Genomic DNA, 27,640 nt, shown 5'->3' with positions numbered 1-27,640 from the left:
TAATCAATCTCCCAACTGAAACTCAAGGAATTTGGAGAATTGTACCTAGTCCAGTGTAGCTGAAGTTGGAAGTCCCCTCCATGTTGGTAACACTGCTCATAACCAAAAGCATAGCTCTGTTTTAACACTGTGAGCAGCAAGCTTGGGGATAGGGAAACAGATACACACAAAAAGCATCATCCTCTGACCACTTTCTCTATCGTCTGGTGGTCCAATCATATATTAAGCAGACTATTTCTTACTTTCAAGCTGCTTCCACCAATGTCTTTTCACCATAGTCTTAACAACAACTACTCCCATCACTTTCCCCAACTATTTCCACCATTGCCTATACATTGTGCTATGGTTAAGGTGACCATGTGATGTATCATGCAAACCAGGACACTTTGGGAGTGAAAGTGAACACTATTAATAATGACATTGGGACAACAGGCATAAACCAACACTGTCGTGGCCAAACTAGGATGTCTGGTTCTCAGGTGAGGAGTCCAGCTGCTAGACCAGGGGACTTCTTGAAGGCAATGACCATACCTTATTTATCTGGGTATCCCCAGCATCTCCCCAGAGCCTGATGCATAGTAGGTGCTTAATGCACAGTGGTTGGTTGAATGGAGGTCCCGGGTATAGGCAGAGCCAAGCAGTCCTTTAGAGGCCTCCACAGGGTTTCACCAGATATTTATAATATCTGGGCTTTCTGTGCAAATATTCCTTTTATGTAGTGTATTTCCATGATGCCTGGCTGAGACCCACCAGGCTGAGCCCTGGAGAGGTTATGATCAAGGTCTGTGAGTGTCTACTGATAAGTGAGGGCACTAATGACCAGTCTGTCCAGGGGCCTAGTGACTAAGCAGTCCCAGCAGCCTTCAGACCTGCAACATGGCTTCTGTGGACCCTCTTCCCATTTCCTTAGCAGGCTCCTGTTACACAGTCCCCATCCTCAGGGCTGCCTGCCTGGGTGGTACTCCCCATCTTTATGGCCTCTGGATAAAGATGCTAAGTAAATATAAAGGCAGGTTTACCGAGGCTGAGACCTAACCTACATAATTAGTCTGCTTAAAGCCTCCCATCTCCCTAATTATTGTTATGATGGATGCACCCATTCAGCTGGGCATTCCTATTTCCCCCCCTCATTTTCAGAGTTCCCAAGGGGTTGGAGAGGTGAGCTGGAACCCAAACCCCCCGCCCCCGGATTGCAGGAAGGCGTCCCCTACCCCGATGGCCTGACTCTAGGAACCCATGAGAGAGGAAGTGCTCCACCTCCCTCAACCCAAACCTGTGTGGGCAGAACTGCCAGGAGGGGCGACAGTTAGCAAGACTCCCTGGGCCTCAGTCTCCTGATCTATAAAATGAAAGGATTGAAAAAAATGATCTCTGAGTTAGCTGGCGGTGACATTGCACATCTCTGCTCTGTACTGTGACTCTGGGCTGGGCTCAGCCTAGAACCCCCAGGGGTCTCTGGGAGGACCCTAAGGCTAATCCCTCTCCCCCTTCCTCTTCTTCTCTCCTTTTTCTCTACTTGAAATGGGACCCCAGAGTCCTGGGTAGATGTTTATTCAGGGCTGGGCCTTCCCTTCCTCAGCTACCTGGGGAGATAAAAGGCCAGGGACAAGCAGAGGGAGGCCTGGGCCGTACTTCCTGGGAGATCTGGTCTTAGTTCACCCTGGGCTCAAACCTGATCCCCGGAGGCTGGAGCGAGGAACTAAGATGGGGCAGCCAGGGCTGCCCTGTGTCCTCCACCTGGGCACACTGGGTAGGAATCAATATGAATGTTGGCCCTCCATATCTGTGGGTTCTGCATCCGCATGAATGGTTCAACCAACCGCGGATCAAAAAAAATAAATTAAAAAAAAATTTTTTTTGGCGGCACCATGGGGCTTGTGGGAATTCCCCAACCAGGGATTGAACTTGGGCCACAGCTGTGAAAGCGCTGAACACTAACCACTAGACCCAGGGAACTCCCAAGAATGTTAAAAAAAAAAAATTCCAGAAAGCTCCAAAAAGCAAAACTTGAATTTGCTGCACTGGCAACTACTTACATAGCATTTACATTGTATTTACAATTCACACAGTATTTACAACTACTTACATAGCATTCACATTGTACTAGGAATTATTAGTAATCTAGAGATGATTTAAAGTATAAGGGAGGGGACTTCCCTGGTGACACAGTGGTTAAGACTCCACGCTCCCAATGCAGGGGGCCTGGGTTCGATCCCTGGTCAGGGAACTAGATACCACATGCATGCTGCAACTAAGACCTGGTGCAGCCAAATAAATAAATAATAAAAAAGAAAGAAAGAAAAAAAATATATATATACCAAAATGTCAAAAAAAAATAATAAAGTATAAGGGAGAATTGGGTATTCCTGGCAGTCCAACGGTTAGGACTCTACACTCTCACTGCCAGGGGCCTGGGTTGGATCCCTGGTCAGGGAACTAAGATCCCACGAGCAGAGCAGCATGGCCAAAAAATAAATAAATAAATACAGAATAAGGGAGGTTATATGCAAATACTATGCCTTTTTTTTTTTTTAAGGCCTCACCACATGGCTCGAGGGATTAGTTTCCCAACCAGGGATCAAGTCTGGGCCCCTGGCAGTGGAAGCGCAGAGTCCTAACCACTGGACTGCCAGGGAATTCCCATTTTGTATCAGGGTCTTGAGCAGCCTCAGATTTGGTTTCTGTGGAGGAGGGGGGAGGGGGAGGGAGTTTGGGGGGAGTGTCCTGGAACCAGTCCCCTGTGCATGACTGTATGTGACATCATCTATCTCCATCCCTGACTCCTTCACTATGTGACCTTGAGCAAGTCGTTTCCCTTTTCTCAATGCCAACTTCTGTGGGAGAAGCATCATGGGAAAAGAGGCATGAAATCAAGGTCTATGAAATCAAGCTCAGATACCATTGTGTCTGTTAAACTGTTTCTCAGTCCTGGCAGCTGGAAGCAGTCACTCCCTCCTTAGAGTTCAGCAAATACTTTATTCAATGTACTTTATTAGTTGGGGTCCACTTGTTTCTCCCCCATTGATTATTTGCTCTTTGACATCATCAGGCCTCACGGGGTTAGCAAGGCACTAAAACCCAACTCAAAATGGCTTTTAAAAGTGTGTCACAGATTGGAGGAGACTAAGGAAAAAATAACTAAATGCAATAGGTTCCTGGAACAGAAAAAGGACCCTAGGGGAAAAGCTGGTGAAATTCAAATAAAGTCTGTGGTTTAGTTAATAGCCATGTACCAATGTTAATTTCTTGGTTTGGATAATTGTACTATGATAAAACAAGATGTTAACAATAGGAGAAGCTGGGTGAGAGACATACAGGAACTCTGTATCATTATTGCAACTTTTCTCTAAGTCTAAATTTAGGTTAAAATAAAAAGCAGAAAACCCCCACAAATTAATGCTGGTCATTTAAATACAAAAGTGGCGGGGGGTCTGCTTACTGGTCTATATAACTGAAAAAGGCACGGGTATATGGGCTGCAGGCATAGCAGGATCCAGGCAGCTTAATTATCAGGAATTATCAAACAACAATGTCCTACAGCACAGGGAACTATATTCAACATCCTATGATAAACCATAATGGAAAAGAATATGAAAGAGAATATATATGTATAACTCAATCACTTTGCTGTACAGCAGAAATTAACACAACATTGTAAATCAACTATATTTCACAAAAATTAAAAAAAAGAAAGAAAGAAAGACTCATGACAGGAAAAAAAAAAAGGAATTGCCTCCATCTCTCTTGGTTTTACTTCTTTTGTGGAGCTTCCTAATCAGGTAGCCCCATCCCTGGTGATGGCAAATGGCCTACCAGATTTCCAGGCTGATATTCTGCCATTTTAGCCACCCAAGAATTTGTCCTTCAGTAGTCCTGTTTGGTTCCCTGCTGTATCCCTAGCACCTAACTTGGTGTGTTAAATGAATGGTTACAGTAAAAGTTCTGAGATGGACTCTTATTGGCTTAGAGTTGCATGCCCATCTCCAGCCCAATCAGTGTGTCCTACCTTACCTGGGTCACATGGGTGGGGTCAGACCCCTGCAACACATTGACTAAGCTGCGAGAAGGCTGTTGCCTGAAAGGAAGTAATGGGTACTGTTATCAGAAGAAAGGTTGCAGGCAAAACCAATATGTCCGCTGCATCCTTAGAATGCAGAGCTGCTGCTTTTTCTCCTAGAGTCACCCACAACACAGACCTACATTGAAAACGTACAGGCCTGAAGGTGCTGAGTGTGCTGAGCTCCCAAACCGCAGTCCTTGGACAGCCCTCGTTAGTGGAGGATAAGATTAGGGCTCCTCTCTGGGATGCTGGGCTTCTTGCAGCTGGATCAGATGGAGATGGTTGTCAGGGAAGAAGAACCGGCATAGCCAAAGACGTCCAGAACTCCAGGATTCCTTCTAGGCCAGAACAATGGGCAATTCCAGGCACGGAACTCTTCCATTCTATCCCTGCCAACCCTAGCCAGGAGCCTCTAATCTAAGGTCTTGTTTGTTCATTTGGGTTGGGGTGGCATGGAGAGAGGGACAGGGCTCACCTGAGCAGCAGGACAGACGTCTCAGATGAACGCCTTATGCTTTATGTGAGGAATATCTACTGAGGGGACTTCAGAGTCTCAGCTCCCAGTCTCACCCGACCCACTGGCTAAGTCCCAAACCATTCTCTATCTCCTCCACGTCCTTTCCACAGACCCGTGGTGGGCTGAGGGGATGGGGGCGCAGAGTGCCCACAGGAAAAAAGTCTGACTTGTGTGTTTTTCAGATATTTTATTAAGAATAAGGCATATGACAGTCACCCCTAAAGCACAGGGTTCTATTTCTGTGGGTGAGTGAACACACTCTGAAAAGCATTGGATTAAAAAGCGCAGCCAACAGAGAACTTGGAGCAGGATCCCTCTGCCGTGCCCATGGGGCTCCTGCCAGGTGGTTCTGCAGCCTCGCACGTCCCCCACTCAAGGCTGGCACCTCAGCGAGAGGGTGCTGAGAGATCCCTGGCTCTCCGTGATGAGGAGATGCTGCTCTACACCCTCTCGGCCTCCTTCCTCTCCACCAGGGAGACCTCTATTCTGCTGCTTGTTTGGGGAAGGGCTACACCATTTCAGCCCTCACCTGGTCCCCCAAACTGCAGGCTACTGTGGGTGGGATATTGGGGGGCAGGGGTACACAGCCTCATGCTGTATTGCCCACGGGTCCCTGACTGGCTTCCGGAACGGGGAGGGGTCCCCCCCCTGCAGCTCCTGGCTCCAGCTAGGGCCCCTGAGTGTCTACGTCAACACCTTCCTCCTGCAGTGGGGACTCATGCGGCAGAGAAGAAGGGAGAGGTGAGGGCAGGGGAGGGAAGGAAACAATCCCTTCCCTTCTAGCCACCCAAATTTTTTCGGGGCTCGAGGGAGGGGGTCTTTCCTTTGGCAGGGCGGGTCCCCCAGGCTAGGAGAAGGGGAGGGCCAGAAGCTGAGGACAAGGCTGAGGAGTTTCTGACCACTGAGGCCAAGGGCAGGCCACTGACTCCCAGTCTTATTCTGCTGCCCTGAGGGTTCTGTTCCAAACCCAGGTGCAGGAGAGAGGAAGGAAGCCTCTGTCCATTATTTCCAGGAGGGGGAGAGGGAAGGGGAATTTCTGTTAAAATTGGAACCCTGTATTTGCCTTGGCCCCTGCCCCAGCTTGCTGAGTGGATGTGGGAGGGGTGCTTGCCTTATTTCCTTTCCCAGGCACCCCGACACCTCAGCTGGGAGTCAGCGAGTCAGCCGCCCCAGCACGCTGGACCTTCATCTGGGGTATCTCCAAGTACCTCACAATTAAGTGTCATTATCTCTGATTGCTGGAAGAGCGACAGGAGGTGGGAGGTGCTGATGGGGTCACTTGGGGAGAGGCAGGCAGGCCACGGGAGGATCCGTGGGGTAGGGGTGTTTTGGGGCCCCCAGCCAGACAGCTTGGGTACACAGGAGGGAAGGAGGAAGAGGGCTATTGCTATAGAGCTGGGGGAGGCCAGGTGGGCGTAGCTATGGCTTTTAGTGGGTGGGTGGGTGGATAAAGTACTTCACCATCTCTGTAGAAGAACTGATGTAACAAAGTCACCCAGTTCACCCCAAAAGTTTGATTGTGGAAGATGAGGGTGCCTCCAGAAAGACCCCCTTTCCCTGCTGCCCAGGATCCTCTGGGCCCCGTCACATGAGAGCAGCCAAGAGCAGAGAGAGCCCTCCTCACTCAGAGCTGTTCTGAAAGGGAAGGCAACGGGTCGAGGGGTACGGTGAGTCACCCACACTTGAGGGGAGACAGAGGGTAGAGGCACAACCACAGAGACTGGGGAGGGGAGAGGTGGGAGCAGGCAGAGCAAGGACCCTAGGCCACTACTGTGGCCCATTAGACTGGACAGCACTGTCCGTTCCAAGGGTGTCCCAGTGGCGGACACCTAGACCAGGCCTGGTTATTGCTCAGTGGTCTCAGCAGTCCTGAGCTGGGAGGGGGCTGCATGTTTGTGAGCTCACTGGTGTCCTGCTCCCTCTAACATATACAGTGAAAGAGGGTATAAATGGGGTTCTTTCCCCCTCTTCTTCATGGGGCCATGACAGAAAAAGGGTTCATCACCCTAGAGACCCCCCAGACCCCTGGGTGACAAACAGAAGGCTCAGCCCCAGCCAGGGTCAGGACCTGCCAGGATGGGGTGCTTGTGAGTGAGATAAAGGACTCTCCCTGCCCCATGTCCTCCCTTGGCAGCCCCTGGAAGACCTCACAGGCACTTAGGACTTGATGCGGGACCAACAGAGGAGGGATGGCATGAGAGGACAGGGTTCTAGGGATTTGTCTTTCTTTCTAGGCCGGACTGCGTGGGGGCAATGAACTGGACTGGAGCTTCACTTCCTGCCTTTGGTCGCGACGGGGAGATGGGGAGAAATGCGTTAGGAGGTGGGCAGTATTCTTTCCTTTTGCCACTCCCCAACCTAGAGAGAGAGCACTGAGCACCCCACCACTGTCAGGTCTGATAGGATTGGGGGCATTCCTGGAGAGGGCCAGGCTGGGGCCTAACCTGTCCATTCCCTCCCACCCCTACCCCCAGCAAACCCAAACCTCCATCAACAACTGCCACTTCCAAGAAGCCGGGCCCTTCTTCCTGCCTCTGGGTGCAGCCAGCTAATTAGGAAGCTGGGCAAAATTAGCACCAATAAACAGGACTAGGAAAACTCCCAGGGCAGCCTTCAGGTTCCCAGCTACCTCCTGAAAGCACTTTCTAACCCTTCCATAAGCCTGATGGGGCAGCCCGACTCTGGCGTGTCCCCAGAGTCTAAATACCTAGGTCGGCATCCTGGGGAAGAACTGAGCTGGAGACAGCTCTAGACCAGGATCTGCCACCAAACCCATTCTGTAATCTTCTCTAAGGGTCTATGGGTACTAATTTCCAGAAGTTCAAACTTCAGTAAGTCCACACTTTCCCCACCAGAGGCTCTGGAGGAGGCGACTTCTAAAGTGTTCCGTGCTCACCTGTAAGGACCTATCAGCAGGGTAGGGGGTAGGAGAAGCGGCTTCCAAGGTAAAGGTCCAGCCTCCAGACCCCAGCCCGAACCTCCCCTTGGAGGAAGGCTCGGCGGGAAGGGCAGCCGTGGGGGGCTGGAGGAGGCCGCAGCGGGGAGCTGGAAGGCATAAGGATGCTAAGGGCCACTCTGGTTCCTTTCCGTAGGCCGCCCAGGCTTCCCCCTCCCGCCAAATGATTGTCAGCTTTCCCGGGGCAGGGCGTGGCACCCGCCCCTTCCCCTCCCAGTGGCAGGGTGGGGACCAGATAAAGATCGGTACTGTGAGTCTTCTAGAAAAAGGATGCATTCGCTGGGCGCCGCGGAGGAGGTCCCCGGCGGGAGGGGAGAGCTCAAAGCTTCGGCGTTGTAGGGCAATACAAAAGGCGGGGGCGGCTGGGAGGGGCAGGGGAGCAGGGGCCGCCTCCGCCCGCTCCCTGGGCGAGGGACCGGCTGCCATAGCCCCTGGGACCCGCCCGCGCGGCCCGAGCAGCGTCCCTAGTCGGGCCCCGGGCCCGCCTTCCCCCGCTCCCCGCCCCGCCCCGCCCAGCCGGCCCCGCGCTTACTCCGGGTCCGCCGGCGCACTGGGCGAGCTGTGCGCGGCCGGCGGGGCGGCTTGGTCAGGGGGCTCCTGGGGAGGCGGCTGGCGCGGGCTGCGGCCACAGGGCCGCAGGGGCCTCCGGGCGTAGAGGAAGAGCGCGGGGTCTGGCATGGCATCGGCGTCGTCGCCGGCCGAGCGCTCCCAGGCGGCCCAGTCCCGGCCGGGGCCCTTGGCGGCGGCCTCGGCTGCGGGCGGGCGGCGGGTCCGCTGTGCGCGCCGGCGGATCCGGGGCTCGGCGGCGGCAGCGGCGGCGCCGGGGCCCGGGCGCGGAGTCTGCAGTTTCTGGCGCGCCGCGTGCAGCTGGCAGGAGAGGTAGGCGGCCGCCTCGGTGTGCTTCTGCAGCTCAGTGCCCAGCACGGTCGCTCGGTGGCTGCGGCGACGCAGCTCCTCCAGGAAGCGGCGCTCCTCGGCGCGCAGGCTGCAGCGCAGCGCCGACACCAGCGCCTCGCGCTGCGCCACCTCCCGCCGCAGCTCCGCGTTGGCCGCCGCCCGCGCCGCCAGCTGTGACTCCAGCTCGCGGCACTTGCTCTCCAGCTCCCGGGACGCCAACTCTGGGCAGGGGAGAGGGAGGGGAGAGTGAGGGTCCCCGCCTGGCTGGACCTGCACAGCTCACCGATCCTCGGAGCGAAGCCCGGCACCCCCCCGCCTGCACGTCCTGCGGCGCTCGCCCTCACTGCCCACGCGCCTGCGACGCTGGCCTGCCTTTTTCCTCCTCGGGGCCCTTGCACCTATCTTGCCTTCTGCTTGGCCACTCTGATTCTTCAGTGCGACCCTTAAGTTTAAGTGCATACCCTTCCCTGACCATTTATTCACTCCATGACTGTTTGTTGAGCCCTGACTCTGTGCCTTGTATTGTGGCATTGTGGGTATGGTGGATAGTAAAACATTCCTCACCAAGCTCACAGCAAGCATAGTGGGAGAGGTATGGTACATAACCACAAAAGAATGTGAGGTTGCATCTGTGACACGTGCCAATACCACGACTGTAACAGGAGACTGTGACCTAATCAGGGAAGGCTTCTCAGCCGAAGAGCAACTTGGGCTAGGATTTGACAGGTGAATAGGAATTAAGTAGTGAACAGCGGAGAGAAGGGTGCTTCGGACAGAGGGTAGGACTTGTGCAAAAGCCCCGTAGCAGGAGAGACATACAAGAACAAGGGACTGAAAGAACTGGGAGTGTGAGCAGAAAAGGGGAGTCAGTGTGCCGCGAAGCTTGTTTCCTTCATAAAGAGCATTTATTACATTTTGTGGGGTTTTTTTTTAACTTGTTTATTGTTTGCCTTTGCCCACTGCATTGGGTTTCAAACCTGGATGTACACTGGAACCATCCAGAGAGCTTTAAATAATAGTTTCCTGGGCCCTATCAAAGTATCAAGTACTGGGAAAGGGTACTTCTTGAATCTTCCCTGGTGATTCTGATGTACCCCCAGGGTTGAGGACCCCTACCTCCTGGATCATAAACTCCATTTCAGCAGGGTCTGTATCCCAGGACTGGCACATGTGAGTGAGAATGGTGACAAAGGGTAGGTAAAAGGTGACTCTGGAGGGGATATGAAAACCACCAAGTGATTTTCATATAAAAGGAGGACAAGGAAAGAGAGCTCTCAAGCCCACTGAGAGAGAAAATAAAAACCAGGACACTGGGGCAGTGCCTTGAGTCCAGATGACCCCAAAAGCCCTTTCAGAGGAAGGACAGTAGGTGGAGTAAAAGCTACTATTGTCACAGAACTGTTCTTGCCTGGTGTCTGGGATATGTGCCCCCTTCCTCCAAGCATGTAGGCACAAAGAGGCCACTCATGACTGCCACTTAAAGCAGTTGGCAGAATTAGTTCAGGGCCATAAGTGTTTAGATGTTTATGCATGATATGCAAAGCAGTTTGTAGGGCTCCTAGCATTTTACCTTAACCTTAAACTTCCAGCCTTCCCCGTGCCTAACTCTTGGTCCTGTAGCTGTTGATCTATAAGCAGCACATCAATATGGCAGGGAGCCCATTCTTAAAACCCTCCTGGCCAAGAAATACTACTTTTGTGATTCATTTTAAATCAAGCATTTACCGAGTCCCTCTCCATGTCAGGTAATGTGCTTGCACTGAGAGACAATGGGTAACACCCAGTCCTAGTTCTCAGAGATCATATAATCTGGAGATTAAGATCTCAACAATGCAACCCCTCCCATTTTAAAAAATTAATTGTGGCAAAAAAAAAAGGAACAAATTTTGCCATCTTAACCATTTTTTAAGTGTACAGTAGTGTTAATATACCCCCATCATTGTGCAACAGATCTCTAGAATTTTTTCATCTTGCAAAACTGAAACTCTGTACTCATTGAACACCATCTCCTCACACCACTCCCCATTTTATGGGTGAAGTAATAATCTATAAATACTTTAGTGGAATTTCTACAACGGCAAGAAGTCATGCTTTTGTAAAATGAAGAATTTGCTAATGTGCATGTGTCTCTTTTCTCCTCCTCTAGACTATGTTCCTTGAAGTCAAAGACCCCATATTGCTATCGTGTTGAATCTTGACACTCAGCATCTTGGAGGGTGTGGACACGGACTGTGAGAATCACTTGTACAAGGATGAGAAGGATTAGGGAGGTGGGTCACAAAGGAATGAAATCAGCCATGTTCACTTCCTGGACACCATCTCCTTCCTGCTTTCATTTTCCCACTTTGGACAGAGACAGGGATACAGGGCACTATGTATGATGCTGCAGGTTGTTCATTGCACAAGGTCACCAAGCTGAGTGGGCAAATGAGGCTGACGTCCTGCACTCACTCAATAAGCTGAGGAGAGCTGTCCCCAAGTCTGGATCAGGGGTGGAGAAGGCTTGGGTCCTAAGTGGTGGGGGAAAGGTGACCACTTGTCCTCTTACCTTGCTGGTGAGATTGGGCCTCTTTCATTTCCAGGTCATGGGTCAGTTCTGGGGGCAGAGATAAGAAAAGGCAGTCGTGTGTATGTTAGAGATAGAGAGAAAGAGTATGTGTGTGAGATCAGGAATCACAGCCCAGTAAAAGTGTCAATAAATGTTCTCAGAAACCATCTAAACTACCCCCCCTCCATACTTATTTTACTGCAGCCCAGAGAGGGAAAGAGATGAAAGAGAGGTGTCAGAGGCATAGCCTGAGCCCGATCTAGCTGATTCTAAGCCCAGAGATCTTTCCAGTGTAAGCTTTGTGGCCTGGATTTGGGGGTCAGTTCAACCCTCGTGGGACTGAGGCTTGCTTTTGGGGCTGGGGGGGGGAGTATTTGCCCCTTCCCAGAGGTGATGTACAAATATTTAACATGCCAACCAATCAGAGCCAGCCTGGAGGACCCCTGCTGCCCAGGGCACATTCTCTTTACTGTTTAGTTGGTGGGTTTGGGAAAGCTGGAGTGTCCTGGGCTGCTTGGGGACACTAAAGGGGGATTCAGGACGGTGGCTATTTACCAATAGGACATGTGCGTTTCACTGTTGTCACAGCCAGTACTGCTGTGCCTGTGCTCTTTTCTGAACATCAGCCCTGCCGGTTCTAAGCTCTGGTTCCGCCACTTTCCGCAGGGCGGGGAGAAGAGCTTCAAGGAGGACAGCGCCACCTGGTGGAGCAAAGCCTGCACGGCGCCCGGCTTGGCGCTGAGCGGGTGGGGCGGGGCAACCAAGGGGCCCACCAAGGGCACTGGTGCAGGAGCAGTTTCCTCCTCTGCCTGCCTCTCTTCCCAGTCCCCAACCCTTAGATCCCAGAATGCCCCATCCCTCAGCCAGCTGGGTTTGATCATTTTTCCAGCCCACTCCCCACTCCCCCCAACTCCATCAGGGCTTAAGGGCTGGGAGGGGGGCAGGCGGGAGCCCAGGAGCTGCAGCTGCCTATGATGGAGGGCACCTCCTCAGGAGCACCTGGGTGTACCTGCAGGGATGCAGCCTGGTGCCCAAAGGGAGAAGGTGTGAACATGGGGGTGGGGGAAGGTAGCAGATCTCTGGGTCCACTGCCCAGCAGCACCAACAGAGAGAGACTCACCCTGTGGGCCCTCTGTCTGCCCCTCCTTGCTGCCCTCACCAGGCTCTTCTAGGGACTAGAGGTTTTTCTGGAGGTGCCTTCTCTGGGGAGGCCAACAGTTGCCAGGAGACAGACAGCCTGGAGTGCCTGGGCCTTTTGCTGTGACCGGAGACTGAACCTCCTCCCTGGGGTCCCTGGGAGAACTCTGATGCCTCCACCCCGCCAGGGCTTCCTGGGGCCAACTTGGCCCCTCCTCCTAGGCCCTGTGATGTAACCAAAGGGGCCCAGGACTAGGTTTGGGGATGTAGCCCAAGGGACTCTGGCTCTGTCACTAACTGCCTGTGGGCTTGTTTCTCCTTAGCCCTTAACCACTAGAGTAGGGGGTGGGGGGACAGAACCCCAGATGGGCTCCACTCCCCCATCCATCAATTCTCCCTGCCCATCTTCCAGCCAGGGTCCCCATGGTTTAGATGAGTGCACTGTGAGGTCAGACACACTGTGTGACCTCAGGCCAGTGACAGCACCTCTCTGAGCCTCAGTCTCCCCATCTATGAAATGGGAACGAAGTTGCACCCACCTCACAAGGGGCTGTTGATAAGATTAAATGAGACAAAAGAAATAAAGGGCTCAATCTCGGGCCGAGTCGGCTCTTGTTATAATCCAAGCTACCTCCGCAACCACAGCACATTTACCCACCTCTCAAGCCCCTTCATTTTGAGTTGTCACGCAGGTTCTTCCCAAAGCCCTGCCCTCCTGGTTCCTACACCAGCCCCTCCCAACTCTTATCCTTTTCCCACCCTCTGGGTCCCTCTTTAATCTCTCTCTTTTTTTTTTTAATTAATTAATTATTTTATTTTTTGGCTGTGTTGGGTCTTCGTTTCTGTGCGAGGGCTTTCTCCGGTTGCGGCGAGCGGGGGCCACTCTTCATCGCGGTGCGCGGGCCTCTCACGGTTGTGGCCTCTCCCGTTGCGGAGCACAGGCTCCAGACGTGCAGGCTCAGTAACTGTGGCTCACGGGCCCAGTTGCTCCGTGGCATGTGGGATCTTCCCAGACCAGGGCTCGAACCCGTGTCCCCTGCATTGGCAGACAGATTCTTAACCACTGCGCCACCAGGGAAGCCCCTAATCTCTTTTTTAAAAAAAATGTATGTACTTATTTATGGCTGCATTGGGTCCTCGTTGCTGTGTGCAGGCTTTCTCTAGTTGCGGTGCATGGGCTTCTCATGGCGGTGGCTTCTCTTGTTGCAGAGCACGGGCTCTAGGCGCGCGGGCTTCAGTAGTTGTGGCTCGTGGGCCCTAGAACACAGGCTCAGTAGTTGTGGTGCATGGGCTTAGTTGCTCCGCAACATGTGGGGTCTTCCTGGACCAGGGCTCGAACCCATGTTCCCTGCATTGGCAGGCGGATTTTTAACCACTGTGCCACCAGGGAAGTCCCCCAGATTGAGTTTCTTAATGTAGCATGATGCTGCTCAAAAATCTTCAGTGGCTCCCTACTACCCAGGAGGACTTCTTAGCTGTCCTGATATTGGTCAAAGTCTTCCATGATCTGGCTGCAGCCGTATTTCCCAGCAGCTTTAAGCACAGCATTATCCAGTCTAATAGAGCTTTTCATGAGCTTTTGGTTTCCTACCTTCTGCATGTTGCCATGCTGTTCCTTTCATTTGGAAAGCTTTCTCCACCCTCGTTGCCCCGTAATATCTCAGCATGTCTAAATCTAACTCAGCTCTCAGGGAGAGGAAGTGCTCCCTCCTCGGGGGAGCGTGGGATGCCTGGTCTCCTCCTCCATCACCCACGCCTCAAGCTGGACATGATCCTGCCCATGAACTCCTGTCAGCCCTCTTCATTTTTTGTGTATCTTTAGATTACCTGTTGGTGTGTGTGTGCTTCACCAACTAGACTGAGGGCTTCTTAGGGCTGGAAGGTGCTTGATGGACATTTTGTATCTCACTTCCCTAAGACTCAGTTTCCTCACCAAGAAAAAGGGGTGATCGAACACCTGCCTGGCAGGATTGTTAAGAGAGGCTCTTGGTGGACACCCCATCAGGGACAGTGCTTATGATGATGACAGTCGCCCCCCGCCATCCCTCCAGGCCTCACCTGAGCAGCGTTTCTGCAGCCTCAGGATTTCCAGGTGCAGGTCTCGCAGCAGGGCCATCTGTTCTTTTTTCAGGAAGCTGATGTGGCGTTGCACGCTCTGGATCTGATGCTCCAGGGACACGGTATCCATGGCAACCCAGGCCTGGGCCCCACCTGGGGAGGATGACAAGGTGAACTCACATCTTCTGGGCCCATCCACCCTGCCAACCTTCAGGTCCTTTCAATGGTCTCCTTCAGTCTGGGGTCCTGTTGTACCAGGGAGATGATTCTGCCACTGAAGTCATTTCCCCTGTATTTACTCACTGAAGCTTCATAAACAAGCGGTGTGTTGGCAGGAAGTATAATTATTCCCATTTAACAGATGAAGAGCCAGAGGCTCAGAGGGAAATGGCTTTACTCCCTTGCCCCCATGTAACTTTAGCCTCTTCTATATCTCAGAGAGGAAAACAAATGGGGCAGCAAAGTCAGTAAAGAGAGACAGACATTTGGGTTCTAGTCTGCTTCTTCACAAGCTGTGTGACTTTGGGCAAGCCCTCTCCCTCTCTAGGCTCTCGGTTTTCTCCTGGGTAAAATTAGGGAATTGTGGAGAGGATGAATGCTGAAGCCTCTCCAGCTCTGCCATCCCTCAAGCATCCCAGCTCAAGGGTGACCATCAACTGGCAGGGCAGTGTGATGGTTAGAGCACAACCCTCCGCCAATTCAATCCCATTTCTCTGACTTAACCTCAGCCCAGGGCTCTGGGCTCTTCCATGTCACAGAAGAGGAAGATCTGATGAATGTTTTATTAATACTGATCCTGTGGGCTGAAGGCAGGTGGTGGAGTCCCTTTTTCCAAGAGGAATAGGGGAGGGTCATATGGAGACCTAAGCAGTAGATCCACGGTAGAAGCTTATGACACTGTGATGGGAGAGGGAGGCTTGCATCCCTGAATCCTAATGATGGCCTGGCTTTTCAGCACTCTCTCTTCTGACCCTGCCCCTTTCCCAGTGAGTCTCTTCTGTGATGATCAGCATCTTGGAAAAGCATAGGCAGGGGGCAAAAACAGGTGGCAGAGGGCAGCGGAAGCCGAGACCTCTGGAGTCCAGGACTCAGAGCTCATGCCTTCTCTGCCAGGGACTCCCAAAGCTTGTGACGGCCCTTCCTCCACCTGCCCTAGGAATTCCCTGGCCAGAGGAGAGGAAAACCAGTTGATGGATTGTTCTGATCAGCAACGGTCCCCTTGAAACAGGCTTTCTGGTAAGCCTCTGCAAAGCAAGATTTTCATTTGTAGGGTCACATCCAGCAGGTGCACCTGAGAACCTCACATTCATAGGTTCCTCTCTTGGGGCCCCCCTTCCCTTGTACCTGCATGGCCTCCCTAATCCAACCAAATGGGCTTTCACTTCAGCAGGGGGTGGCCCTTTGTTGGCCTGTGGGAATCACTGGTTACATTTACTGACCATCTGCTATGTTTAGGGAACTTCATGCACATTATCTTACTTCTGCCAACCACTCTTCAGTAGGTATCACCACCTCCATTTGACAAACAAAGAAACAGACTCAGAGCTGAAGTGACTTGTGCCAGTTCACATGGTCAGTAAGTGGCAGCAGATCCAATTCTCCAACCAAGTCTTTTGAATCCAAAGAAGTTTCCCAGTGTTTACACTGAAAACTGTCCTGGGTTTGAATCCTAGGTTTTTCGGTTCCCTGCCGTGTGACTTTGGGCAAGAAAGTTAACGTCTCTGAACCTTGCTTCCCCTCTCTGTAAAATGAGGCTACTAATAGTAACAGTCCTAGGATAGTTGTGAGGGTTAAATGAAATTAGAAATTGTAGAGCATTTAGCACAGAACCTGGCTCGATCAATGCCGCATCCCTTCTCCTCCCTGTTTAATGTGTGAGTAGGTTAATCCCTGCCCTAATTTGCTCATTTGTTCATCATTCATTCATTTAATGATCTACTATTACCAACCACTGTGCTGGGTACAGGGACATAGTGATGAACAAAACAGTATTCCTGCTTTCTGCTCTCATGGAGCTCACAGGGCCAAGAGAAGAGAATCAAACAAATAAACAGGTATATCAAACAAACAAATAATACAAATAAGTTTACAGTTACAATCTATAAGTGCTGTGAAAGAAACCTACAGGGTAACGTTGAAAGAATATAAAGTGGGACCTAGTTTAGATTTGGGGTCAGGGAAGGTATCTTTGTGGAAATGATTTTAGGCTGAGGGACTTCCCTGGTGGCGCAGTGGATAAGAATCCGTGCTCCCAATGCAGGGGGCCTGGGTTCGATCCCTGGTTAGGGAACTAGATCCCACATTCATGCCACAACTAAGAGTTCACATGCCACAGCTAAGGAGCCCGTGTGCCGCAAATAAGGAGCGCATGAGCCGCAACTAAGGAGCCCACGTGCTGCAACGAAGACCTGGTGCAACCAAATAAATATTAAAAAAAAAAAAAAAAAAAGAAATGATTTTAGGCTGAGACCTTGTGGCAGGCAGAATTCCAAGGTGGTCCCCAAGATTCCCAGCCCCTGATATATACACAATATGATAGATTTCAATCCTGATTAGGTTATATGACAAAGGTGAAGGATTTTATAGACGTAATTAAGGTCTCCAATCAGTTGACTTTGAGTTAAAAAAAAAGGGAGATTATTCTGGGTGGGCCAGGTTCAAAGGGCCCTTGCTATAGGAAGAGATCTGAAGCCTGAGAGAAATTTGGCTTCTGGCCTGGATGGGGTAAACTGCCATGCTGTGAGACAGCCTGTGCAGGAAGCCATAGGCAAGAACCTGAGCGAGGCCTCTAGTAGCTGAGAATGGTCCCTGATTGACAGCTAGCCCGAAAATGGGGACTCCAGTCCTACAGCTGCAAGGAAGTAAATACTGCCAACAACCTAAGGTATCTTGGAAACGGATCTTTCCCTAGTTGAGCCTTCAGAGGAGGATGCAGCCCTACCTTGATTTCAGCCTTAGGAGACCCTGAGTGGAGGACCCAAGTAAAAGGTGCCAGACTTCTGATCCTTGGAAACTGTGAGATAATAAATTTATGCAGCAATAGAAAATTAATACAGACTTGAAGGAGGGGTAGGAGTTAGTCAGAAGACTAAAGGGAAGAGCATTCCACACAGGGAACAGCATCTGTGAAGGCCCAGAGGTAGAATAATGATAGCTTACATTTACTGAGTGCCTACTATGTGCCAGGCTTTGCGCTAAGTGCTTTATGTGGTCTTTTTGAGGAACGGAGACATTGCCACTGCTGGTGAAGTTGAAGTGTAAGGTATTAGCGGAGAGTTGCAGGAAGTGAGGTTAGCAAGTGAAAGATCACACAGGGACTTAAAGCTGTGTTAAGAATTTTGGACTAATGCTAAATGAATTGGGAAGTTATTAAAGGATTTTAAGCAGGAGATGGACGTGATAGGATTTGCATTTTTAAAAGATCACTGGCTGTTGTGGGGAGGGCAGATTAGAGGGGGCAGAGTGGATGTGGGGAGGTCAGCTGGGAAAATGTAGCAGTTATCAAGGTGAGAGATGACAAAGGCCTGGACCGGATGATGGAGGTGGAGTTGGAGACAATTTCCAGGTGTATTTTGGGGGTAGAATTGGCAGGATGAGGGGATGGGTTGGATTAGATCATGATGATGGGGAAGGGGATGTCCAGGATATCTCCCAGTTTTCCAGTTTGGGAAACTCAAGTATGAAGGCACTTTTGCTGGATCTTTCCCCATTTCTTCATCTTTCATGCTGGACTTCTTTCACATTGGATCTCTTCTATAATCACTCCTTCCATGATCTCATCCAATCCAATGGCTGTAAATGCTATTTATATGCTGACTCCTAAACTAAATCTCCTAATACCTCCACTTGGATGTCTAATAGGTCCCTCAAACTTACAAGGTTCAATACTGAACTCTTATGATCACTCCTACAAGCCTGCTCTGGCCCAGTGTTTGGTATCTTGATAAAGGGCACTTGGTTGCTCAGGCCAAAAACTTAGAAGTCATCTTTGATTCCTTTCTTTTTTCTTAAATTTATGTTTGGCTGTGTTGGGTCTTTGTTGCTGCTCGTGGGCTTTCTCTAGTTGCGGCAAGCAGTAGTTGTGGCACACGGGCTTAGTTGCTCTGCGGCATGTGGGATCTTCCCAGACCAGGGATCAAACCCATGTCGCCTGCATTGGCAGGCAGATTCTTAACCACTGCACCACCAGGGAAGCCCCCTCATTGCTTTTTATTCAACTTGCCAAGCATACTGTAGCCTCAGGGACTTTCCCTCTGCCAGGAATGTCCTTCTTCAGGATACCCTCAGGGTCCATTCCCTCCCTGCATTCAGGACTCTGACCCAGGGCCCTTCTCTGATTGCCTGATTTAAAATAGAACTCTTGGGAATTCCTTGGCAGTCCAGTGGTTAGGACATTGTGCTTCTACTGCTGGGGGCCCAGGTTTGTTCCCTGATGGGGGAACTACGATCCCTCAAGCCGCATGGCACGGCCAAAACAAACAAACAAACAAGATACCAAAAAATGGAACACTCTGTCACTCTCCATTCTCTTAATCTGCATTGTTTTTTTTCCCATGAACTTATCACCACAAGAATATATTACATTTTTGCTTATCTGTTTCCCCTGCCAGATTGTTGGCAACTCAAGGTGAAGGACTCTTGTTGTGTTTCCTCCTGTTCCCTAGTACCTAGCATAGAATCTGGCAAATAGGAGCTACTCAGTAAATATGTGTAGAATGCCTGAGTGAGTGAATCTGTCAAGCTGGGGCAGACTGATGGAGAAGCAGACTTACAGAGAAGTTAAGTCCCAGCCCGAGACATGTTAGATTTGACATGCTCAGGAGACCTCAAACAAGGAGAAATAGATTTCAAGCAGGCAGTCAGTATACTGGTGCATAACTTGGGAGAAACAGGTGAGCTATGTCTGTGCTCTTGTATATCTATGTTGGGATGTGTGTGCCTCTGCACCTGTGCATATACTTGAGCCTGTGTGCATGCCTCAAGGAGTGCATGTATGTGTGCATGTGTGTATGTGTTTTGCGGGAGGGTTCTTGCTTCTCTTGTGTCTATGTGTCTGCTGTGCGTGCACCTGAGGGATGAAGGCGTGTGGGCCTATGCTTAGGATGAAGAGAGAAAATGTCTGTTCCTAGCTGCTGAAAAGCAAATGTTTCTGAAGAGTAAAAGCCCTTTCCACACAGCCCTGGAGACTGGACCCTGGCCACAGTGAGAGGCTGAACCAACCAGCTGTTTCTGTGCCTTCCCAGAAGGACTTGAGTATTCGCTTCCAACTAGGCAGGCTGTTCTTCTCAGGGCAGAAATTTGGGTCACAAACGATCTTGGCAAATATTCTTTCTTAGACGGTATTGTTTAGTTTGTTTGGGGGAGGGCGGGGAATGGAGTGGGGAAGGGGGAACCAGGGACAACACAGATCTCTCTGTGTAGCTGGGGAATCATAGGCACTTCAGAAGGCCTGAGCCAGGAAAATGTCAGGTTTTTGCATAGAAATGCAGTGCTGGAAGCTCCAGACTTCAGAAAATGCTCCTGCCTGAGGACTTGGTCCAGGCCAGTGGCAGCAGATGAAGGGTTAGAGCTATCAGTGCCATCTTCTCCCCGCACCCAGCCCGAGATGCCCAAACTCACAGATTACAGTGCTTGGTGAGAAGGGTCCCTCACCTCTGTCCACTGTCCCGACAACTTCAGGGCCTGCATTGTTTATGCTGCCCACCTTCTCCTGTGCTCCTAGTTCTCTCTTTGAATTTTCTAGTTTGATAAAAAAAGTTCATTTAAAAAAGTGTCATTAAGAATAAAAAAGGACCTGTAACACAGGCTTCACAATTTATAGAGTTAATTCCAAGTACTTTTGATATGCCTCTCATCTGTTTGAAAGTTATAAATATTTTCCCCTCTTGGGGAAGCTGGTGGGAGAAACCTTCTGTGCTCAGGTCCCCAACCATTGACAAAGTGTCAGGCCCAGGAACTCTGTGACCCTGGTACAATTCTGACTTTCTAAGACCTGGGCTCCTGATCGCTGAAAATGACCTCACCTCCTGCTTGTCTCTGGAGCTTATGGGTACTCACTTCCTTCCCCAGCTATCTATCTACCACAGACCGGGCAAGGAGGAAACTGTAGTTCTCTCTCCTCTCCAGTTCTTAGAGCTCCTTGGGTTGAAAGAACCACAGAAAGTACAGAATCATAGTACTCAGGGCTCAGAGGGGCCCTCAGAATCATCGCAATCAGTGTTTTTCAAACTTTGCTCCATAGAGTTCCAGAGTTCTGCAAAGGGGTCTCAGATGTGGCCAAAAGGTTTGAGGGCAAAAGACAGGACTGGAAGCTTTGCTGTGTTTATTCCTCTTTTATATGGTGGGCTTGTGCATACAAATTCATTGGAGAAAGGGCTTCCACTAACCAAAAGTTTGAAAACCACTTATGTCGTCCAAATTTTCCTTGAGTGGCTAACCATCCTCCCTTCCTTAGTCTGCTCAATGTCTCTTGGTCTCTGCTGCCCCCATCTCTCCCTCAGGCAGACACCATGGCTGGGAGATGAAGCACCACTGAAGCCTCTTGCTTTCTGCTTACATGGAGTTTGCACTGTCTGCCACCCCGCAGCCCCTGACTGCTTCTCTTGTCCCAGTTTCAATTTCATTCTTGGTGTTTCTTTTCTCTTTGGGATTGAAAATATTTATTGAGTCAACAAATATCCTTGTGCTGTTCTGAACACTCAAATACCCACATTTTGTTAAAACTCTTTAAGTATGAATTCTTGTTTCAAGGAGAAAGTTAAACTTATGTTTATCATTCTTATAGCCAGGGCAGGTATATTAGATAAGACAGGCTTGGAAATAAATGGATAAATAAATGAATTAATATATTCTTTACTTTTTTTAGTCATTATTCCTCTTCACTACCTGACTCTGAGGCCTGGGGTAGGAGGGAGAGCAGGAACTCAAGAAGTCTTTCTCAGACATGGATGCACAGGTAATAATATTTATAATAATCATCAGTGGAATTCCCTGGCAGTCCAGTGGTTAGCACTCTGCACTTGCACTGCAGGGGGCCCAGGTTCGATCCCTGGTCGGGGAACTGAGATCCCGAAAGCTGTGCAGCCAAGTTAAAAAAAACAAAGAAAGAAAAACATCAGTGCACAGGTAATAATACCTATAAAATAACAATAAATGGCTGGCACTGCTCTTAGCATTTTATGTATATTAACTCATTTATTTATTTACTTATTATTATTTTTTTTGGCTGTGCGGTTTGCGGGATCTTAATTCCCTGACCAGGGATTGAATCCGGGCCCTCTGCAGTGACGGCACCCAGTCCTAACCACTGAACCACCAGGGAACTTCCTAACTCATTTATCTTTACAACAACCCTGCATTGAAGGTCCTATTAGTATATCCACTCCATAGATGAGGAAGCAGAGGCTCAGAGAGGTTAAGTAGTTTGCCCAACATATACAACTACAGTGCCTGGCAACTAGGATCTCTCCACTGGGTGCTCACCGTGGCATTCAAGGCCCTTCACAATCTAAACACAGTGCACATTTGCAGTCTGAACTCCTCTTTCAGATTCTACCACTTGCTGCTAGCCGTGGACATCCCCTCACTATCCCCCACCCTATCTCTGCCTCCTGAAACCTGACCCATCCTTCAAGGCCCTGCTCAGATGCTACCTTTCCCATGAAGCCTTCCCTGGCCCACCATGCTGGGAAGACTCTCTCCTGCCTTTGTGTTCCCCAGGCATTCTGCCTTGTATCATATTATGCTGTGTGTGTGTGCACGCCCCCCGTGTGTGCAAACCTGGCTCTAAGCCATAAGCTTCCTGAGGGCAGGGCCTCACCAGGCCAAGTCAGTGCACGTATTAAAAAATAATTACTCCCCCCCTCCAACCTCCCCAAGTCCTTGGCTCTCCTGGGGACTTGCGTTGGGAACAAAAAGTCAGTCCTTGACAAATGTCTGGGACCTTCTGCCAGGTGGGCTCACTTGGCCAGTTGTGGGGCCCCAGTTCTCTGGTGGTCGTGTGGTCTTCTCCGCTCTGGGGCCCCTCATCCCCCAGTACCTCTAGGCTATGGCTCCCCTCTCTACTGAAGATCCCAGGAGCCCCGACCTCAGTGGAGCTGAAGATCCAGGGACACGGGGAGTGGGATGTATGGGGAAACTGGAGCCCCCGCCCCCTTCAGTCTTAACGTTCTGCCCTGATTATGCCTCGAATATGACTCCCAGAGAAGGCAGGGGGGGATGTGGAGACGAAGGAGGACGGCGAAGAGAGGTACCTAGGGAGGACAGGGGAAGGCAGGCAGAAGGAAAGATACGCGTGGTGGGAGATGGCAGGAGGTGGCGGTGGCTCGACCTCGGGCCGCTCTGGACTCTTCGCCAGGGCCAGGAAGGGCCCGAGTCTGGGCGGCGGAGGACAACTTCTGCCAGCAGCCCGCGGGTCCTGTCCGTCTCCCGCGCTGCGGTGCGCAGCCCCGCGCCAGCCCTCCCGGGGGAGCTGGAGCCCGGGTCGTGCGGTTCCCCACCCGGGGCCACCCGGGCGCCCACCCCCACGCCCACCGGCCTCCTCACCTTCGGGACCTGAGGGAGCGACGGGCCAGCGGAGCCCCGAGTCCGGGCCGGGCTGCGTGGGGGGAGGCGCTGTTCTTCCCCGCGCTAGCTGCGCCCGGGGTTCCGCAGCGCCCGCCCGGGCTGTGGCGCCATCAGCTACTGCGAGGCTGCGGGGCGGTCGGGCCGGGGCTCCGGGGGGCTCCCGGGCGCCGAGGGGGGTCCGGGGCGGGCTCCAGGCGTAAACACCCAGCAACGTGACCGGAACTGGCGAACGAGCAGTAGGGGGGAAGGGGGGGCGGGAGAGATAAGGGGGGAGGGGAGGGACCTGGGACTGGCGAGGAGGGGCCGTGGGCGGGGCGGGGGGAGGGGAGGCTGGCTGAGCGCGGTCGGGGGAGGGGGAATCCCGGGAGTCCCGGGAGCCCCGGGAGCCAGGCCTAAGGACCCCGGCGGGCTGCCGAACTCGCGGAGCCGGCTTTGCCTGGAAGCTGGAAGGGAAACCCGGGGAAGCCGCCGGCCACTTGCAGAGCAAGGGCGCGGCGGGCGTATCAGCACCGCGGACAGCGCCCAGGCCCGCAGGCCGCGATCCGCTCCTCCCCTCTGCCCACCCCCTGGCGTAGAAACCAGAGACAGTGCCCCCCACTGGCCCAGGGAAGGGTTGGGGTTGAGGGGGGGGTGAGCTGCCCAGGGGTCAGAAAATCTACCCTGTGCCTCAGATCTGTCACTAGCTGTGTGACCTTGGGTGAGTCACATCACCTCTCTGGGCGGCAGTTAATAAGACATCCCCTTTCCCTCTATTTGAGGGGCCCAAAAGCCAAGAGAAGATCCTTTTAAAACCCTAACTAAAGTCCAGAACATTGGGGTTGATCCGTTTTCACTGTACAGGGGAGGCTTCTGGACCGGACTGCTTGGCTTCTAATTCTGGGTCTACCAATACCTTCCTCCTTCTCGGACCCCAGTCTCCTCATCTGTAAAATGGGGTAATGATGGTCTACACGGCTCATAAGGTCTTTGGGTTGTTGTGAGGTTTAAGTGAAATAATACATGTAAAGTACATACAACAGTGCTGAGTGCTCAGTAGGCATTCTTGCTGATGATGGCAAGGGACCAGGTGGCACTGAGTGAGTGGCAGCTGGTTCAGAGTTCCCTCTGGGTGAGTCATTTCCATCCCTGCCTTCAGGGACTGGAGGAAGGGGCTGAGGGACTTCAGACTAAAGAGCTGGTCTGGCTTTTCCCACTCTGTTGCCAGCCGAATACTTCCTTCCCTACCCTCCTAGGCCAAATATCCAGAGAAATCTTCTACCTTTGTCTCCAGAACTGGGAGACCTTTGCATGAGGGCCTTGGGGAAGGTTCCAATGACTCATCAAAGGTCATCCTGCCTTTTCTCTATGGATCCCTTTGCTCCCTTGTCCTTCCTAGTCAACTTTCAAACCTTAACTGGACTTGAGCGTCAATGGATAAAAGCTTTAGCTGCTCTTGGCAGATTCTCAAAAAATTGAAATTACTCTCTTAGTTGGCTTGACAGGCAGTGGGGTTTAAAGGCATCTCAAATCCCGCCCTGTGGTAACTCTAGCTTCTAGCTGTGCTGAAGGTAGCTCCTCTTCACTCCATCTCCCCTGAGGAAACCCGTGGGAGAGGAGCAGAAAGGCCAGCCCAGTGCTGCTGCTCCGTCCCTTGCTGTCCCTCCTGGGGCAGCATTCCTGGGCCATGTATTGTGTGTGTGTCTCCAGCAGGGCTATGGGTCTGATAAACCATTGATTTACCAGTTCTGGTGAACCAACCCCTCAATTTCATGAGATATTGGTAAGAAGGATGAAAGGTATGTTTTGTATCCCCAGAAGACATGTGGTATGAAGGACCTGAAAACCTGGTCTCTGGTCTGAGCTCTATTACTTACTAGTTAGGTAATTCTGGGGAAGCCTTAACCTCTCTGAGCTCCAGTTCCTCCTTAAAATAGTAAAAAAGGGAAAGCAACATCTACTCTGCCAACAGGATCATTGTGGGGTTGTCATGAGGTGAGAGTGAAAGGGTTTTGTAAAGTGCATGCAGATGGAATTGTTATAACCAGGACCCAAGTGTTTTTCTCCTTGATCAGTAACAAGATGGATCCTGGAGGGACTTCCCTGGTGGCACAGTGGTTAAGAATCCGCCTGCCAATGCAGGGGACATGGGTTCAAGCCCCGGTCTGGGAAGATCCCACATGCCGTGGAGCAACTAAGCCCGTGCACCACAACTACTGAGCCTGCGCTCTAGAGCCCGCGAGCCACAGCTACTAAGCCTGTGTGCCACAACTACCGAAGCCCGCATGCCTAGAGCCCGTGCTCCACAACAAGAGAAGCCACCACAATGAGAAGCCCGCACACCGCAACGAAGAGTAGCCCCCGGTCGCCACAACTAGAGAAAGCCCGCGCACAGCAACAACGAAGACCCAATACAGCCAAAAAAAAAAAAAAAAAGAATCCGCCTTCCAGTGCAGGGGACGCGGGTTCGATCCCTGTTCGGGGAACTAAGACCCCACATGTCGCGGGGCAACTAAGCCTGCGCACCACAACTACTGAGCCCGCGCACCACAATGAAAAATCCCGTATGCCGCAACTAAGACCCAACACAGCCAAAAAAAAAAAAAAAAAAAAAGATGGATCCTGGGACTCTGGCTTTTCACCAGCTGAAGCAAACAGCTCCAGATGCCTGTCTGATGGATGGCCCTGCCTGGTCATGGGGGGCTCCAGCCTTGCCACAAGAAGTGCTTCTGACAGAGTCCTGCACTGGGCCAAGCTCCCAGCTGGGCCTCTAGGGCTGTCCGTGGGACACCTGCAGGAAAAAATCCACATGTGAGACAACAAAAGATGTGCACAAAAGCATCCAAGGAATAACTGAAAATGATGAACCAGCAGAGCTAGGGCTTAAGCTTTTGGGCAAGGAGACTTTGAGGTGCTTCCTTGGAGGAGGTTAACAATCAGTCAACACACAGAGTACAGTAATATTGAGCAAAGCTGACTGCATGGTCCTATACCTGACATTATGGGGAGACCCAGAGACATATTATGACATGGAGATTATGATATTGCGGATGATGATGTTGATAATAACACTTATTAAGCATGTTCTATATGCCAAGCCATCTACTAAATACTTAAAAAAAATCATATTTCTATTTTCAAAATTAAACTTGTAACCAAGTCAAAGAAAACTAAATTGTATAAAAAGTGTACATCAGGCCTCAAAAGTAACATTATTTTGAGCTGAGCACTTTACCCACATAATCTCATTGAAACTTCAGAGAAATCCTACTGGAAAGGTTTATTCCCATTTGTAGGTGGAGAAAATGAGGCTCAAGAGAGGTTAAATTTGATACCACCCAGCTTGTAAGCAGCAGAGCCACGATTCAAACTCCAGCCCGATCAAGGCCAGAGGTGGGGGACTTCCCTAGTGACGCAGTGGTTAAGACTCTCTGCTCCCAATGCAGCGGGCCGGGGTTTGATCCCTGGTCAGGGAACTAGATCTCACATGCATGCCGCAACTAAGAGTTTGCATGCCGCAACTAAGATTTTGCATGCCACAACTAAGGAGCCCGCGTGCTACAACTAAGACCCGGCGCAACCAAATAAATAAATAAATAAATAAGTAAATAAATTAAAAAAATAAAATTAGTGGGCTTAAAAAAAAAAAAAAAAGCCAGAGGTGGGCTTCATCAGGCCCCTCAGAGAGGAGGTGACTCCAGCGGTGGCAGAAGGCACCCACAGTGATAACAGCTCTGCATTGGTCTGTGTCCTGGCAGGGAACATTTAAAATGAATCATTTGAAGAGAGTTAAGGGACTATCTCCAAGGTTGTGGGGCAGAGTTTAAGAACAAAGGATAGGCAGAGATGTTACCATCCCTAGGCCTGGAGGGACAAGAGAAGGCAGTTATGAGAGTTCAGAGAGGATGGGTATGGGGAGAGGGCTACCTGGCAGGAGTTGTGGCTTTCCTTAAAATGAAGCATCTGACCCACAGGGACCTGGGAGGGAGCTGAGGAATAAATATCCCAACCTCACTCTCCTTTTGCCTCCCCACCTCCTGCTGGCACCTCCTCCAGCCAGTCCCAATCAGAAGCCAGAAGTTAAGGGAGTCCATTGACACTGCTTGCATAGGTTGACTTCCTGGGACACAAGCAGAGTAGAGAAAGGTGTGGAAAGGTTCTGGAGGAAGGAGATATCTGGCACAACCTTCCTCAACTTGGGCCCCATTTGCTGTTCTCTGCCAGGCTGCTGCCCACTGAGTGCTCCAGCAATGGTGGACACCAAGATGCTCTAAACAGGGGGGCAGGTGACAGTGTTACAGGGATACCCTCTTTTCTTCAAAGACTCTGGCCATCTGTCCTGACCCCAAAAGACCACCCAATCTGGGTCCCTTGGGATGCTGTGGCTAGAGGGATTGGGAGCTCTGGGACTGGAGACCCAACCAGAAGTTACTGTGGATAAGCCTTTTAGTCAGCTTACCTTAAGAATGAAAGATCAAACTAGGGCAAGGCTGCACTCTGCTCAGGGGTGAAATGGATGATTTGGATAAAATGGTCCCTAAAATCTCAGCTCTGACTTTTGGAGTTTGAGATCATTCCTCAACCACTAGCATGGCAACAGGAATGAGCTGTGTGTGTGTGTGTGTGTGTGTGTGTGTGTGTGTGTGTGTGTGTACTAGGCCACAATTCAGCCTCAGACACATTCCCTCTGCCTCAGCCCTGCCCACATCCTCCTCCTTCTAGGGCAGAGAGCTCAGACGCTCACCCGACAGACTTCATTGAAGGGATCCTGAGGGGTTCCACTGCCTATGCCTGAAGTTCTTCCATTTCAGACCACTTTCCATGATCTTGGGCAGCTAGCTCCCCAATTCTTTCATGATCTGGTGTAACTGTGGCCATTTTTTTCCTTAATTTTCCCCTAACTTTGTATTAGCTTTGCCACACGTA

At 51.1% G+C, this 27,640-nt stretch overlaps 1 protein-coding gene and 1 non-coding gene across 2 annotated transcripts; one reads left to right on the top strand and one right to left on the bottom strand.

The window, feature by feature from the left end:
• Positions 1 to 4,792: 4,792 nt before the first annotated feature.
• On the bottom strand, positions 4,793 to 22,915 carry CCDC92B (coiled-coil domain containing 92B). The gene is made up of 4 exons (XM_057536288.1): positions 22,718 to 22,915; positions 14,174 to 14,326; positions 10,979 to 11,026; positions 4,793 to 8,651 (listed from the first exon to the last, which is right to left on the bottom strand). The coding sequence occupies exons 2-4, from the start codon at positions 14,301 to 14,303 to the stop codon at positions 8,062 to 8,064; spliced, it is 768 nt and encodes a 255-aa protein (XP_057392271.1). The 5' UTR covers positions 14,304 to 14,326; positions 22,718 to 22,915; the 3' UTR covers positions 4,793 to 8,061.
• On the top strand, positions 21,161 to 21,233 carry TRNAA-UGC (transfer RNA alanine (anticodon UGC)). Its single transcript has one exon. It is a non-coding gene; the product is annotated as a tRNA-Ala (tRNA).
• Positions 22,916 to 27,640: the final 4,725 nt, after the last annotated feature.

This window comes from Balaenoptera acutorostrata, chromosome 20, assembly GCF_949987535.1.
Source record: "Balaenoptera acutorostrata chromosome 20, mBalAcu1.1, whole genome shotgun sequence".
NCBI lineage: Eukaryota > Metazoa > Chordata > Mammalia > Artiodactyla > Balaenopteridae > Balaenoptera > Balaenoptera acutorostrata.
This window is presented reverse-complemented; position numbering and strand designations above follow the sequence as displayed.